Here is a 17,685-nt window from a genome sequence, read left to right as displayed (position 1 = left end):
ATGTCAGTAATTACACTGTATGTCAATATTGAGTATGTATATTAGTAATTAGATTGTACGTCAATATTGAGTACGTCAATATTGAGTATGTATGTCAGTAATTAGTTACGTCAATATTGAGTATGTATGTCAGTAATTACACTGTATGTCAATATTGAGTATGTATATTAGTAATTAGATTGTACGTCAATATTGAGTATGTATGTCAGTAATTAGTTACGTCAATATTGAGTATGTATGTCAGTAATTACACTGTATGTCAATATTGAGTGTGTATGTCAGTAATTAGTTACGTCAATATTGAGTATGTAAGTCAGTAATTAGTCTGTACGTCAATATTGAGTATGTATGTCAGTAATTAGTCTGTATGTCAATATTGAGTATGTATGTCAGTAATTAGTCTGTACGTCAATATTGAGTATATTGAGTATGTATGTCAGTAATTAGTCTGTACGTCAATATTGAGTATGTATGTCAGTAATTAGTTACGTCAATATTGAGTATGTATGTCAGTAATTAGTCTGTACGTCAATATTGAGTATGTGAGTCAGTAATTAGTCTGTGCGCCAATATTGAGTATGTAAGTCAGTAATTAGTCAGTACGTCAATATTGAGTATGTATGTCAGTAATTAGTTACGTCATTATTGAGTATGTATGTCAGTAATTACACTGTATGTCAATATTGAGTATGTATATTAATAATTAGATTGTACGTCAATATTGAGTATGTATGTCAGTAATTAGTTACGTCAATATTGAGTATGTATGTCAGTAATTAGTCTGTACGTCAATATTGAGTATGTGAGTCAGTAATTAGTCTGTACGTCAATATTGAGTATGTAAGTCAGTAATTAGTCTGTACGTCAATATTGAGTATGTAAGTCAGCAATTAGTCTGTACGTCAATATTGAGTATGTATGTCAGTAATTAGTTACGTCAATATTGAGTATGTCTGTCAGTAATTAGTCTGTACGTCAATATTGAGTATGTATATCAGTAATTAGACAGTATGTCAATATTGAGATGTATATTAGTAATTAGATTGTGCGTCAATATTGAGTGTGTATGTCAGTAATTAGACAGTATGTCAATATTGAGATGTATATTAGTAATTAGATTGTACGTCAATATTGAGTATGTATATCAGTAATTAGACAGTATGTCAATATTGAGATTATATTAGTAATTAGATTGTACGTCAATATTGAGTATGTATATCAGTAATTAGACAGTATGTCAATATTGAGATGTATATCAGTAATTAGACAGTATGTCAATATTGAGTGTGTATGTCAGTAATTAGTCTGTACGGCAATATTGAGTATGTATATCAGTAATTAGTCTGTATATGACACGACAATTGTGACGTCACAATTATAATGACGTCATAATAAGCGTTCGAATTTCCTAGACTATATGAATGCAAACTGCGCTTGGTAAGCTAGGTTACATAGTGGGACTGCAGTGAAAATGTAAATATAGTGTTATTATAGATATACCGAGGTACAGTGTTATTGCTGATGTACTGACATACAGTGTAATTAATGATGTACCGACATACATATTAATGATGTACCGACATACATATTAATGATGTACCGACATCCATATTAATGATGTACCGACATACAGTGTAATTGCTGATGCACTGACATACAGTGTAATTACTGATGTACCGACATACATATTAATGATGTACCGACATACATATTAATGATGTACCGACATACATATTAATGATGTACCGACATACATATTAATGATGTACCGACATACAGTGTAATTGCTGATGCACTGACATACAGTGTAATTACCTTTATGTACCGACATACATATTAATGATGTACCGACATACATACTAATGATGTACCGACATACATATTAATGATGTACCGACAATACATATGAATGATGTACCGACATACATATTAATGATGTACCGACATACATACATAATAATGATATGATGTACCGACATACATATTAATGATGTAATGACGTACAGTGTTGGCTCTATAGACATTTTACTCTCTCTCTCTCTCTCTCTCTCTCTATATATATATATATATATATATATATATGTATACTGTGTCAAGGTCTTTAAGTCGGCCGGCCATAAAACACTTCCCAATTTCAGAAAAAGTATGATGATTTTTAACAAACCGAATAAGATGTGACAATGAAAATACTCTCAATCGACAGCCAGATAATGTATCTTTAATTTGATATATGATAGAATATGTATCATGCCGTATAAATGTCACTAGGTATCCAGAAACATAGGAACACTGTGGTGTACTAAGATAAACACGCCAGGGCTCTGATGGGTAGCTCAAAAACCACTGCATGTCAACACTTCAGATTCATTAGCATTCAGTGTAAATACTGCTTTACCAACATAATTACCGATATACCGACTTACAATGTAATTACTGATATACCGACATAGTTTAATTACTGATATACCGACTTGTAGTGTAATTACTGATATACCGACATACATATTACACTATGTCGGTAAATTAGTAATTATACCTTAAATCGGTATATCAGTTATTACACTTATGTCGATAAATCAGTTATTACACTATGTCGGTATATCAGCAATTACACTATGTCGGTATATCAGTAAATTAAACTATGTCGGTATATCAGTAATTACACTTATGTCGATAAATCAGTTATTACACTATGTCGGTATATCAGTAATTACACTATGTCAGTATGTCGGTATATCAGTAATTACACTATGTCGGTATATCAGTTATTACACTATGTCGGTATGTAAGTAATTACACTATGTCGATAAATCAGTTATTACACTATGTCGGTATATCAGTAATTACACTATGTCGGTATATCAGTTATTACACTATGTCGGTATATAAGTAACTACACTGTATATCGGTGTAATTACACTATGTCGGTTTACCAGTAATTACACTATGTCGGTATATCAGTAAATACACTGTAACCGGTACATCAGTAATTACACTGTAATCGGTACATTGGTAATTACACTGTCGGTATATTAGTAATAACACTAAGTCGGTATATCAGTAATTACACTATGTCGGTATATCAGTAATTACACTTTGTCGGTATATCAGTAATTACACTATGTCGGTATATCAGTAATTACACTATGTCGGTATATCAGTTATTACACTATGTCGGTATATCAGTAATTACACTATGTCGGTATGTAAGTAATTACACTGTATATCGGTGTTATTACACTATATCGGTTTACCAGTAATTACACTATGTCCGTATATCAGTAAATACACTATGTCGGTATATCAGTAAATACACTGTAACCGGTACATCAGTAATTACACTGTAATAATTACATTGGTAATTACACTGTCGGTATATTAGTAATAACACTAAGTCGGTATATCAGTAATTACACTATGTCGGTATGTAAGTAATTACACATGTCGGTTTGTCTGTAATGTCAGCGTACAACAATAAATACGTTAATTGCCGTACTGTATTACGTCTGTACGTCGATGCGTCAATATTTAAAACTGTGTTCCTGTGTGTCCATAGCGAGACAGTATGCCATGTACAAAAGGAATTAGTGACGGAAGAATCTGGCCCCGACTTCTCGATAAAATTAACTAGGGTACATATAGGGACTTTCGTAAAAGAAAAAAAAAGTCTTTATAAAAAGTTGTTCACGTAAATAAGTTTATACTGGAGAAGATGGAGCCTTGTATTACGTCAGAATTGTAATAATGTTATACATGTATATGTCTGCTATCCAATGTTCAACAAAACACTTCAATCTATTTTATTCTTTTAATGAAAAAATATGTAAAACGTGACTATCTTGTAAATATCAATGAGTTCTAATACTTATACCAACTAAACAACAGACAACAAATGAGTTGGCACTAAATACAAACATCACTCGGCTCACATACTTGAGGACATATAGACATGCTTTGTCATACTCTCCTCCACATACACATGCCATTTATCCATGATATATACGTGTAACTTCACAGATGATAAATTTACAACATACAACAGTAGATCTTACAACATTAGTTCAGTCACCTGAGTAAGAACACTAGCCTGATATCGCCGCGGTAACTTTATCGTTCAAACTTTAACAATGCATTATTAAAATCACACCTTGAAATGTTCTTTCATCTTATTCACTTCAAAATAATTCAAACGAAGCATTTGTGATGAAACTGGCCAAAATGGTAATATCGTCAGACTTTCTTTACCTTTATGTAAACTACATGTGTAGTTTGTTCCTTATATCGAGTATAAAATTCTACAAATGCTAAAGAACAACTAACAAACTTATTGTTATGCTTTGTTCGAAACACGGCTAACTAGAGTAGTCTTCTCTTAGTAGATACGGTACCACATCACACACATGGAGCTGCCATTTTTGAGTCATTGACAAATCCAGATTGAAAACAAAAACTTTGTAAAAGAAGCTAGTGTCTCTGTTCAACAATGCCATGAGTTCATAAAAAAGTGTGTGATGATCTGCAGCAAGTCTGTAGATCATTACTTCCTGTTTATAGATCAACGGCTACCATAACAATGGTACATGTTCCGCATTTTGCTGAAGTGCATCTTCACGCATGCACCATGATGATGTCACTAATACAGTCAGTGGTACATCTCGTCACAGCGCAGCACCATTTTACAAAACATGTTATAACTCTCGTGAGATTAACGCATGTGATAAACTGCAGTCAGTTCCAGAGAGCTATAAGAGCATGTCTCTGAAGCATGAGGTTGCTTCAAGGTTTGGCGGGCTTAAATCGTCAACAGATCATAGTCACTTTGAGCATTTCATTTTTGGGCAAACTGAGGAGTGCACCTTGACCAGTTCCGCTAGGTGGTCTCTCTCGTCACGTAGACGCTGAATTTCTTCCTTCAATCTTCCTTGTTTCTCCTCCAATCTCTCCGTCTCCTGCGAATACATACATTAACGTATAGACACAAGACATTGACAATTAAAAATTAGCCTGTTACCGTCCAGTATGATTTATTCTTTGATTTATTTAGAACTTAGCCAATTTCGTAGCATTTTGCAGGTTACTGAAACACATATATGTCTAATTACCTCTTCAAGGCTATCTGCAACCTTTCTCTTCTTGCTTCTACATTTCTGTGCAGCCAATTTGTTTTTCTCTCGACGTTCAATCCTCCTTTTCTCTTCCTCATCTGTTAACTATTAAAAGAATGCCAAGCATTAGTATGTTTATAAGCAATTAAAAAACATTACTTTCAAGCACAGAGTTCCATTCCATGTGCTACAGATCATACAGTCTTCGTTTCTATGTACCATTATTTGGATCACATTATTTACCTTTTCTGGTTCCGGCTCCACAAACAGTTGTGTGATTTCTTCTTTTCCTTCAACCTGTCTACGTTTGCGAATCCTTGTTTTGAGCTCAGCCTTTAGGAGTGGAGATACGACCTCCTCCGCCGTTGTTTCCTCTTCCTCATCATCCAATTCCAACACTTGCTCTAACGGGGACGTATTGCCTTCGCCACTAGAAGTCTCTGCAATCAGTTTGAGAAGTTCTATGGATGTTTCAGAGGGGTCAAAGGTAAACTGTAAATGTTCAACCTCTACCTCGGCGGAGGGCTCAGGTGTTTCCTGGATATCTGAAAATACAAAGACATAAAAATCTTAACTAATGTTTTAATAAGACGATGTATTTTAACACGCATATGTGAGAAAATCAAGAAATTTATCTATTTATAGCAGTCAGAGAAAAGAATGCCAATTCATCTTACCTTGGCAAAGAGCCACATTCAGTGGGTCTACAACATTGTCGCCAAGGAAATCTATGGTAGGGTCCATTGGACGGTAGGCAGAAAAGCCAATGACGTCACCTTCGGGGGTCAGATATTCACTCAAATCGGAGCCGGATCCAATCAGCATATCTAAAATGTCGTTCTGTGTTTGCTTGACCATTTCCAAACCTGAAACAACACATAGCCATTATAGGAGGTTGTTAGGGCATACACATGTTGTATTTTACTATAAAAGATACGTGGGATATGTATTTGTCAAAGGATAATCACATTTCGCGAAGGCGATTAATTAATGATGGCTGCGCAATGTACTATACAAAAGGCTTTCGATGATTGGGTAATAATTGAAATGTAAACGATCTAAAAAGCAATCCCTTATTGGCAAGTTGGAAAAAAACTCAGTTAAGAAAACAATATAATTTGGAATTAATGCTACTAATGATACTAACTATTTAAAGTCTAAATTCTTCATCGAAATAGAAATCGCAAAAGTCGGTTGTGTACATAATACACATTGGACACAGATGAGAATTTAATAGACCATGACGATATCTACCAACAAGGTGTAATACATAATACATCCAGTAATACAAAACGATTGCATGTAAATTTGTATATAATGAAAGTGGCACAAATAGCCGAAATCATTGACTGTAGCGTTTCAGTCACGATTTTGTCCGACCACTCCTTCCTACCTCATTCCTATGTAAATTGCCTCGTAAGCGTTTATCAATGAAATACCAACGTCAGTGTAACGTTTGAAAAACAATCAACACCGATGTACTCTTACAGCGTGTATAAAGTAATACAAAACTATATAGACTACATATAATGATTAGTGGGTATTAATGCATCTCTATTGCACACACATTGCTAACCACGTATTACGAGAGATGACAACGTCATGCAATAATTGTTCATAGCAATGCTGCATCCACACAAGATGCAATAAAGAACATAATAATTCTTAGTTTAAGACAACTGAACAACACATAATATAAATTTGATATACATGTACCCGTACGATAAATATTTCTGGTCTCCATAGTTGCGGAAAGTAAAGATACTCCGATATAATTATCACGCGGCCCGCGACAATGTTAATCAATATCGAAGATCAAAGGCAATCACTGTTACTAACGTTACCTGCCTAACAACAGATAAATAATAAATCGCCTACTATGCTCCAAAAACATGAACACAACACAAAACGTCGCAACAAACATTCTTTACCCTAACGAAGCTAACAACTAAATCTCGAGCACACATTTTTGTTTACAAACAAATCTATAATGTAAACATGAAAATATTTCAATGACAGTTGACAATTAACGTAAAGCAATTGGTATAAATATCACTTACCTCAAATTGCTATTTGTTGAATATTACGTGTATTTGATATGTAAATTCCTTCATACATGTGAAAGCACATATATTACAAGCCGGTATTACAAGCCGGTGGTGAAATAGTTCACGCTCAATGGTATCGACGTTATTGCTTGCTAAGCCTGTCATGGAAATGCGGACAACATACCGCTAGCTGAGCTTAAATACTTAGGGTTGGATATCTATTTTTAGATGACGAAACACTCATGTGACTAGATTGACGTCATGAAATAGGTCAGACAAAGATGGCTGTTCCTCATTTACATACAAATGCCGGTATTCTTTTGTGTAAAAGCTTGCTTTACGAGCTTTAAACACAATGCCATCGAGTAATTTGTACGATTGCAGAATCAGAATTTTCTACCAAACCGAACATTTCAGATAGGAATTAGATTGTCCCGTCGGTTTTGTGTTGTTCTACAGACGTTTCTCATGTGTATAACGACTAATGTAAATAAACATTGAGGCCACGTGGCCGGTATCGTCAGTATAGACAGCGTGGAACAGACAGGTATTAGGCTATAGTTCGTGACTCATAAACACATGAACCACAATAATACTAGCCGTAGTAAAATGGGGTGATCCGATCGTCCATTCATGTCTCAGCACTAATTAGGAGTTCGTTTCCAAGGTTTTCCTGTCAAGAGAGTTAGACAAGTTTGGAAACGTGCTTGTTTTACAGAACTGGATTTGCAAAGATTTATTTTCTACTTCAATCTTCGATGAAAGAAGTTGACATTAAAGTTTCAAGTTAAGTGGAAATTCCAGTAGTTTTAGTTTTGTATGTTATTTGTACAGATTATCTGCAGCAATAGAGCAGGTAAGACCGTTTTATATTTCTGATTAATATTTCTTATTTAATATACATTTGTAATTAGTACATCGCTAATATGCACCCAAACACATTGCCATATCAAAGTGTTTTAAAATTAAAGCATATAGATACACATTTGTCGGATGATGATGATAATTGTACAATTGTTTCAATAATTCTAACTGCCAACTGTGAGTGATATATTTCCGCTGTTCATGTGTACAAATTATACATGATGACCATACAATCTTGAAAAATAACTTCAAATTAGTCAGACATGTCCTATATTTCAACTATTTCATCAGAATGTTCAAAATATACACAGAAGGTAGATTTACAAAATGCCGGTTTAATAATGTCTAACTGGGGCACGTTGTGAAATGACTCGAGATCGCTGTATACAAGTATATGTACTATATACAGTGGATATAAATGGATCATTGAGTAATGTTTTATAAATAGACCGCCGGGTTTTTCCTTCGTTTGACAACGTGTGTCTGCCGAGCCTCGTGACCATTTGATCTCGTTTGCATACATGTTTGAGAAGCCAATAATATAGATGACACTGTTTAGAGTTCGTTTTTTTTTTATATTTTATGACTGACCAACTAATGATAATAATAACAACTATAATAGTCCTATCTACTGTGGGGACACATATATTGTAAATACACAGGCTTTCTCACCTTTTATTTGAATACATTGTTTCTATGAACAGTCAAAGTAGATAACTAACTATTTAAAGGATATCCATAAATGCGACTAGTTACCTCCATCCACATAGTGACGTTTTTCATTGCATAATATAAAGTTTCGGAAACAACCACGTTTTAATGAACAAGTTACTCTGGATCAAAAGACATGGTTACTGTTAATAAAGTTCTACTTGCATTTCAACAAACCATCTCGTTTCCAAAACCATTTGAAGTCTTTGTCAATGAAAGACCCTATACTGTATACTAATAGCTCACATATCTTTAAAAGCTTTGGATATACCTGCACATCCAAACTATTGTTGATGTTGATGTTGGAGTTCAGCCTTCAGAAAGAAGTAATTCCTTATTTCTATAAAAGCATTGGCGATGTATGGCACGGAAGGGTAAAATAAGAAATAATATAAATATGACGTCATGATGGCGAGTTAACAACGCTTCATTACCCATACCACTGAGTAGATAGACAATTTTGTTTTTAAAATCTTCCCTGACAGAGAACATTCCAGAGGACGTCAATATTAAATAAAGTTAGCAAAGTCACACCATCAGGTAAAGCTATACCATACATTAGCCTACATACCAGCAAAATACACGTATAACTGGAATTCATCCAAGTAGCTTTATTTACAGGTTTAACCATCCAAATACATTCACGCATCTCTGCACACGTATTACTGACCCCAATACCCAATCATCTATATTAGTACTCGGTCGATATGGTGAGCACCAATGATCCATGACCAACCAATATTAGTCACCTTTTGTTACACCAGCATGTGACAGTCGGACCATACCCTAGTCATTGCCTAATTTTGATGGTGATGGTGTGTTTTTCCAAGTTGTAAGTTTTCCTTCAGTCAGTTTTTTAATTGCTTTATGTCTCCTTATGTCGTCTCAGATTATATAAAAGGCTGATTAAAAAATTAAGTCGAGTTCTTTCACCCTTAACAATTACGTATGTATGTCAAATAAAGGTGGTGTATCCATCATTTGTATACAGCGAACCCTAACAGTATAGCAACATTAAACCACATCAAAGCAATGTGTCCCATTTAGATGTTCACACAGTAAAATTAAATAATATGCACATATACTTTTGCCCTTTCTTTAAAATCAAAAAATATGTGGTTATACTAGATGTCTACACAAAATAGTCCACTAGATTCGCTCCAACATCACCAACCATCGTGATACTGCTTTCCAAGCGTCAGTGTCTCAGGACTTGCACGATCTCTTGGTAATGTTAACGTTTTTATAAGCCGACGCACGTTGGAAAATTATTTGTGCAGTGTTATCTGCTGTATGAAACAGATATTGATTAAACATTATCACTTATATATTGTACTATATGGCAGTGTTTTCAGAGGTAGCGACACTTTTGTGAGAAAAAAACAATGATTATTTGATAGATATTAAAGATGCTCCACCGCCGACAGAGCATAAATGATAGTCATCATTTGAACAATAATAAATGTTTAATCGTATATATATATGTCTAATTAACACAAAAAATAATATAAAATAATTCATTTTGCCTTTGGTACATGCGCAATCAGTTCTTCATTCCATATAGGAAATAGTGCCACGGAATTTTTTCGGGATGCAACTAATTATTTTTCATATTTTTAACTTGAAGTGAAATTAGAAGGTAAAACTTTTCAATGGTGGTAATGGTGTAAAGTAAGTATTTTTTGTAACTGAAGAAAAATATTAAATCGTCTGCTCCTGTTTTTGATAGTGAAAAAATACTATTTGTCAGCGGTGGAGCTACATATTTACATAATAAATTTCAACATAATTACACGAAACTGCATTATTTCTATATTAAATAAAGCCGGATATAAATATTTTCTGCCTTGTTTTCAACAAAAAGAGCATGCTTTTCGTAAAACGAAAAACAACGATCCGCCATCAGAATGGACCAGTGTGGTTTGGCTAATGTCTTGTAGGTTTTATTAGTAAAATTGGTAAGAATTCGACATAGAAAGCAAGGATATTTCCATTTTTTTTTCTATTAAATTAACGTCCTATTAACAGCCAAGGTCAAGTAAGGACGGCCTCCCATGCGTGGTGCGTAATGATTAAATGTTTGCATTGGGTTCTTTGGAAACACCTATCTTCTTTTCAAGCTAATATTTGCAGTAGAGTAGCAACTCTGTGGTTGTTGTGCGAAATGTAATGTGATATCTCATGATGCTTTAGCCCATTACTTATTTGATTGTAAACATCAAGATCTATTTGATCTACGTGATGAATTCTTCACAAATATTGTCAACAAATATCCACTTGAGTTATACGTAAAATTAGACCATTTAGATAGACATAAACTTATTTGAGTCCAATTAGGGTACATCCCTGATTATATACAGGAACTATTACCGGATGATGGGTATTCTATAAGATTTGCTTACGTTTGTTGTTGCTTTTCTGTGAAAGCTGTCGAATTAGCGTTTCAGTAAACATGTGTACATATTTACATTTATATCATGCTGTTTTTGAAGATGTCAGTTTGTATTTAATCATTTTTCTTATTGTTGTATAGAATTTTTCTTCTCTATATATATATTTTTTTCATCTGAATTTTCTTATAATAATTTCCTGATTTAGGACGTCAAATATGTGTTATTAATGTAATCGCTTCCATATTTCTTTTTGTAATTCTTTGTCTTAAAGTTTAGTATAAACTCTTCATTTATGGAGGAATAAAGTCAAAGAAGAAGAAGATGCAGCCGAAGACACACCCGAAGTAACACACCCCATCCGGTCACATTATACTGACAAATGGCGAACCAGTCACACCACTCCCCGTATGTATATATATGCTGAGCATTACTATAGACTATGGTGTGTCTCGGCTAAGGGACAGAACCCAGAGCCTATACCTCACAGGGACAAGCGCTCCACTAAAGGCGAAAAGTGAGGTGGTGCCAAGGGAGGCATTTGGAAGAAGAGAAAAGATAAGATCCTCGCTTTTGGTACAATTCTAACGCCCTACATGCAGGAGAGCCGTTACACTCTCACGAATGATGCCACAACAATATGGTCTACAATATCACAGTTACTTCTACACGACAGAACAAAGATTTCTAAGATACACAGATCAGAAACTATAGCACATTAACCTAGCAACTTACCGCCAATAACTGAGTTTATAATGCCCCCAGTTCTTTATTGTTTCCAATTGGGTATCCTGTAATAGGAGGTGAGTCTCTTTGACGTTTATAGCTTGCCTTTGGTTGCGAGTTCCCAGTTATGAGTAAACGGAACACAAAACTTGAAACGACATTGCGGATAGCAAAATATATTATGATCATATAGAATAACAACAGTAAACGAGAAGATAGTAATTCCCGAAAGAGTGAAACATAGACAAGGATATAAAATTTCTTACTTTAATATCAAGTAGATCTGGTAGTTCGCTCGCAATAATAAGATGCTAAAAATGTATACATTCTTTCTTCAATTTAGTATACATTGTAAGTATCATAGTTCGTATCTTAAAACAAAAGAATTGAAGCAGCTTAAAGTTATCATTCAAACTGAAAGAAACAGTATGATATATGCCTACTTATAACGGCGTGTTAATTGTCGATTCTTGATGTACATTTTATAAGTCATTATTTCATTGGTTGATTTCTGTGATATATTATAATTAATTGTCGATTGTTGATGTACATTTTATAAGTCGTTATTTCATTGGTTGATTTCTGTGATATATTATAATTAATTTGCGGTTTACACTGAATGTTTTTGTTGTGACGTTGCATTGTTTATTTCGAAATATCCATTGTTTGATAAGGAGTGAACCCAGTCATAAATTTAATGTTAACTGTATAATGTATACAGGTAGATAGACGTGACCTCGACCGATGACTGCAGTAGTCCCGACCCCAGGTGTGTCCGGCCCCGATTTGTCATACCGGCACGGGTTTATCAATGGCGTACGACTGACACAGCGACACACTGGTGATCTAAACAAACCATGAATCAGAACCTCTGTTACCACTTGTCTTTATTTACACCTGGCGTATTTACACCTGAGCTGATTATCAATTCCTACTGAGTCATATCTGATTAGGACGATAGTAATATGTGGAGATGATTACATCGAAAGTTTGAAAAGTAATCAAAAGTCAATATTGGAAGACTGTTATACCTTTATATATGATAAGTATGAAATGAACATTCGGTAAATTATCACTAAATGTATTTTCACATAACATAAAAGACATATATTTCAGATTACATGTATACAATGTTCGATACAAACATCAAATAGAAACGTCATGTCGACAAAGGTGCGCAAATACAGCATATAGTAAAATGTCGATAACGAAACATTTCTTTTTTTCCTGTGTATTTTTTCTCTGGTTTTCTTTTCGGTTGTAAAATCCGAAAGCGTTAGCAGTCGTCGCTTTCAAAAAAAAAAAATAAAAAAATATAAAAAAAATAAAATAAAATAAAATAAAACAATTGTTTCCTACGTCTCGCCACCAGTTCCTCCTCGACCCAATGAAACAGAAAATATCAATGAGATGTCTACAGGACAATGTGTGTCAATAAAAGACGTTAGAAACATTTACAACACTTGCTCTTTTTGCTTTTGCCCGATTTTTTAAATTCGTATGTTTTCTTTTTATCTATTTTTCCTGGAATTACCGGACAAGGTAAATACTCTACTATTGATCGTATCGTTTTGCAGCTATTGCCTAGAATACATATATCTGACTATTCATAAATCTTTTTGCAGCTCTTTGACTATCAGAATCGTTTTGCAGCTCTTGCCTAGACTATCTGACTATTCATGAATCATTTTGTAGCTCTTTGACTGTTCATGAATCATTTTGCAGCTCTTGCCTAGAATATCTGACTATTCATGAATCGTTTTGCAGTTCTTTGACTGTTCATGAATCATTTTGCAGCTCTTGACTAGAATATCTGACTATTCATGAATCGTTTTGCAGTTCTTTGACTGTTCATGAATCATTTTGCAGCTCTTGCCTAGAATATCTGACTATTCATGAATCGTTTTACAGCTCTTTGCCTTTTCATGAATCTTTTTCCAGCTCTTTGCCTATCCATGAATCATTTTTGCAGCTCTTGCCTAGCATAGCTGACTATTCATGAATCGTTTTGCAGCTCTTTGCTTGCAGATATTTGACCTATCCCAAAACACCACAAGTAAGAAACCAGATGGTCAATATGCTGCACAAGTAAAAACAAATAAAGTTTTCAATCTTGTTTCCAACTCCCAATATCAACGCTAACAGAATTAATTCAAAATTGAAAACTCTTTACGACATTAACTTTGAAGTATTTCTACAGACGTGTCTAAACTTAATCCAGAAACCGTAGTTGGGTACATAATGTATCCGACCCCATCATCATGGTTTATTGGAAGATGTGATATATTTCACTATATGACCAGATAATGTCCACTGTCCAGTGGATATCCGGGTAAAATAAATCCCGTTTTAGAGAATACATTTTTCAATTTCCATGCTGAAGTTCAGATCTACACTAACTGCCCTTTTCGAAATTCACACACGCTTGCGCTATCGGTCTGGCTCTTGACCATATCCCTTGAACAGGAAAATATATCCCCAGGAGTCTTTACTAATGAGACCCTCCGTTTACGTCTTAACTGGTTCTAGCTGTGGAACACAAACATAAACATTGATACACGAGAAAGAAAAAGTATTGCCGAGTAAATTATAAATAAGAATATCAACTTCTCGTTCTCGTCAACTCGAACTCTTGTAATCAGAGACCTAGCTCTGATTTCTCGAAAAACAAGAGCTGTTGGAGAACAGCAAAGATCGCCTATTCAGAAGAAGTTGATGTTCAAGTATTTACTATTCAAACATGGAAATATGACAAATTAACAGACTCAAAAAAAAAACTAAAGGGCCCCAAATTGGTTGTATTATCACGTTCAGCATCCAAACACATTAGAAAAATAAAATCATAAACATTTATGATGACTTAAGCTTAAACAATAGACAAAATAGAAACTTGATCAAAAACCTTAACGTGAAATGGGACGCCAACGCTGACGCCGACGCCGACGCCGGGGTGACAACATTAGCTCCCCTTATTCTTCGAATAGGCGAGCTAAAAAGTGCAGACTTGAGTTAAAACTTAAGTTTTTTTCTTCTTATGTAACTTATGTAAAAAAATATTGACTTAAGTCAGTTTTTGACTTAAGTTTGTTTCGAGAAATCAAATACTCAGATAGCTCGAGGTGTTGCCATTTATTTATAGTTCCATCGATAATTTGAATTATGATTTATTTTTAACCATTTCGTTATCACATGAACACGCGATTATCCATATTACTTTGTTTTTACACGGTAGTTCGCTATCTGTGTGATATAATTTATATTGAGAACATCATGATTCACCAAGCTGTGATGACTAATAGGATTTACCTATGTAATTGTTATGATACTAATATCACAAATATGATTCGACGGATCATTCTGCTTTTTTATAGGATTATCTCCCTCTTATTTGACACAGCTAGAAATAAAAAGTATATTTAACATCTTTTAACAATTCCCATGTTCTTCTGTTTGCAGACTCGCATATTTCCCGACAATAAGCCCATGTTTACATGCATACATGGCAAAACTTGAAAATTCAATATGTACGTACTTGTTTGTTTGTTTGTGTGATTAAACTAGAACTGTCGCCATAGAGGACGACTAATAATCCCCGCTGCACAAATTTAGTAATAACTCCATTAATATAGTCTTTACAGAACCCTATATTGTTTACTCAACTCCCCTTTATGTCAGGGTTCTGTGTACCAATTTTTATCAAAATCTGTCAAGTAGTTTAGGAGGAGTTAACCGGACAAAGTTGTGTATACAGACAGCAGACGGACAAACGGAAAACCCGATCCAGTATACCCCTCCCTCTTAATTTCGCTGCAGGGGTATAATCAACGTCCTATTAACAGCCACTGGATTGTAAGGACGGTCTCTCATGTATGCGGTGTATTGCTTGTATGAAATATGCAGTGCGTGGTATGGACACATTATACGGAAAAGGGGCGAATCAGTCGTCCCACTCTCTTAATGCTAAGCGGAAACCACCACTTTTATAGACTTTGGTGTGTCTCGGCCAGGGGGCAGAACCCGGAGCCTACCTCACAGGGGCGAGCGCTCAGCAGAAGGCCAGAAGTGAGGCGGTATCAAGAGAGACGTTAGGAAGAAGAAAGTCAGTTAGGGTGAAGAGAAAAAATAATATCCTAATTTTAGTCGTCTTTTAAGATCATGCTATCGAGGCAGCAGGTACAATTACAGACCCAGAGGGAAAGCAATCAAGAGGCTGCGGTCAAGTTCTATATGTACAAATACATTCCTATTACATTATGTATTATAGTGATTAATATAAAAAAATTCAGACTTTGCTCTACTAAAATTACACTCGACAGTCTCCCCTGCCCCCAGACCTTGCTCTACTAAAATTACACTCGACAGTCTCACATGCCCCCTAATGCATTAATGTGCCTTCGTGCTTCGAAATAACAGGTCTTTAAGCCTATATTAGACCAATATTTCATAGTTAACTTATGTTCTATCTTTTCCGCAGATTAATATAGTGTATTATTACAAAATATTACATAATATTATATCTGTTTTTCAACTGGATGATTTGAAATTCGGACTTTAGTAAGACTTCATTCTACTGGTAGTATGTATACATGACATTTTGTACCTGTTTCGACTTACAAGATGTATTTATAGAAAAGCCATCATTCATAACATTTATAATATATATACCCGTGGAACTTCACACTGGCTTGGCACCATCCTGTGGCCTTGACCATATTGAACATAGAACTATCTGGAGTGTGTTAGTAATACGGCCGTAAATAGACACCAGGGAGGTCTGTTCATATGCTTACGGAGCACATTGAGGCCCGGGTAACAGGACTGGACAAGAAAGGCGGTCCACCTCGAGCACGTTATTTATTTAATTTACATAGGAGAGAGTTAATTAGTTGTAGAAAACATATATCCATATACAGGTGAATGTATACGAGTTACGGGGTGTGGTTGGGAGTGTTTTATTGAGGATGTATCACATGACTGAAAACAGGAGTGGAAATAGATAAAAGTCCGGGAGGTTAACTACAGGGATACGCCACACACTGATTTCTATTAGAACAAATCAAAGTATTTTATGGTTAAAGATGCTCCACCGCTGACAAATGGTATTTTTTCACTATCAAAAACAAGGGCAGACGGTTTAGTATTTTTCTTCAGTTACAAAAGTTACTTACTTTACACCATTACTACCATTGAAGAGTTTGAGCTTCTTATTTTACTTCGAGTTAAAAATATAAAAAATGATTAATTGCATCCCGAAAAAATTCCGTGGCACTATATCCTATATAGAATGAAGTACTGATTGCGCATGCACCAACACCAAAACAAATTATTTTTTGTGTCAATTAGACATACATATACACGATTAAACACCAATTATCGTTCAAATGATGAGTATCGTTTAGGCTCTGTCGGTGGTGGAGCATCTTTATCGAGAAAAAACATTTTGGTTAACCAGCACGAGGCTTGCCGATCGAGGGATACCCAATCAAAATGTTTCATTATGAATCTTCTTCCATACTAAGGAGAACTACCTTTTCACAAAGCCATCATCACATCGTCTTCAAGCATCAAAATAACGTCATCGACAAATTATGCTGGAATTAATGACGCCACGCAACGTCTATGGACTATTTTTTAACTTGACAATATTAAAGGCCAGAAACGACCTACTTTAAAAACCAGGTGGTTGGCAATTAAGCTAATAAGGGAGTAGGCGTAATGTGTAAGATTTATAGAATATTTCAATCTCAACGCGTGGAGCAAGATAGTTTTCAGAAGTTATCAAACATAAGGCTTGTGTTTTATACCGAGGTTTGAGATCCCCACCGTCCGAAATATGGTGAA

At 34.9% G+C, this 17,685-nt stretch overlaps 1 protein-coding gene across 1 annotated transcript; it reads right to left on the bottom strand.

Moving 5' to 3' along the window:
- Positions 1-3,794: 3,794 nt before the first annotated feature.
- LOC138319047 (uncharacterized) lies at positions 3,795-7,349 on the bottom strand. The gene is made up of 5 exons (XM_069261933.1): positions 7,166-7,349; positions 5,783-5,971; positions 5,349-5,650; positions 5,103-5,210; positions 3,795-4,949 (listed from the first exon to the last, which is right to left on the bottom strand). The coding sequence occupies exons 2-5, from the start codon at positions 5,961-5,963 to the stop codon at positions 4,815-4,817; spliced, it is 726 nt and encodes a 241-aa protein (XP_069118034.1). The 5' UTR covers positions 5,964-5,971; positions 7,166-7,349; the 3' UTR covers positions 3,795-4,814.
- Between the last annotated feature and the right edge of the window lie 10,336 nt (positions 7,350-17,685).

The sequence above is a fragment of the Argopecten irradians genome, chromosome 3 (genome assembly GCF_041381155.1).
Source record: "Argopecten irradians isolate NY chromosome 3, Ai_NY, whole genome shotgun sequence".
In the NCBI taxonomy this organism is placed as follows: domain Eukaryota; kingdom Metazoa; phylum Mollusca; class Bivalvia; order Pectinida; family Pectinidae; genus Argopecten; species Argopecten irradians.
This window is presented reverse-complemented; position numbering and strand designations above follow the sequence as displayed.

Bases quoted from the DNA above. Each gene is read 5' to 3' on its own strand.
- LOC138319047 (XM_069261933.1), bottom strand. From the start codon at position 5,963: ATGGTCAAGCAAACACAGAACGACATTTTAGATATGCTGATTGGATCC. The intron at 5,651-5,782 runs GTAAGATGAATT...TTGTATTTTCAG, and splicing joins GAATGTGGCTCTTTGCCAAG to ATATCCAGGAAACACCTGAG. The intron at 4,950-5,102 runs GTAATTAGACAT...ATGTATTCGCAG, and splicing joins TTGCAGATAGCCTTGAAGAG to GAGACGGAGAGATTGGAGGA.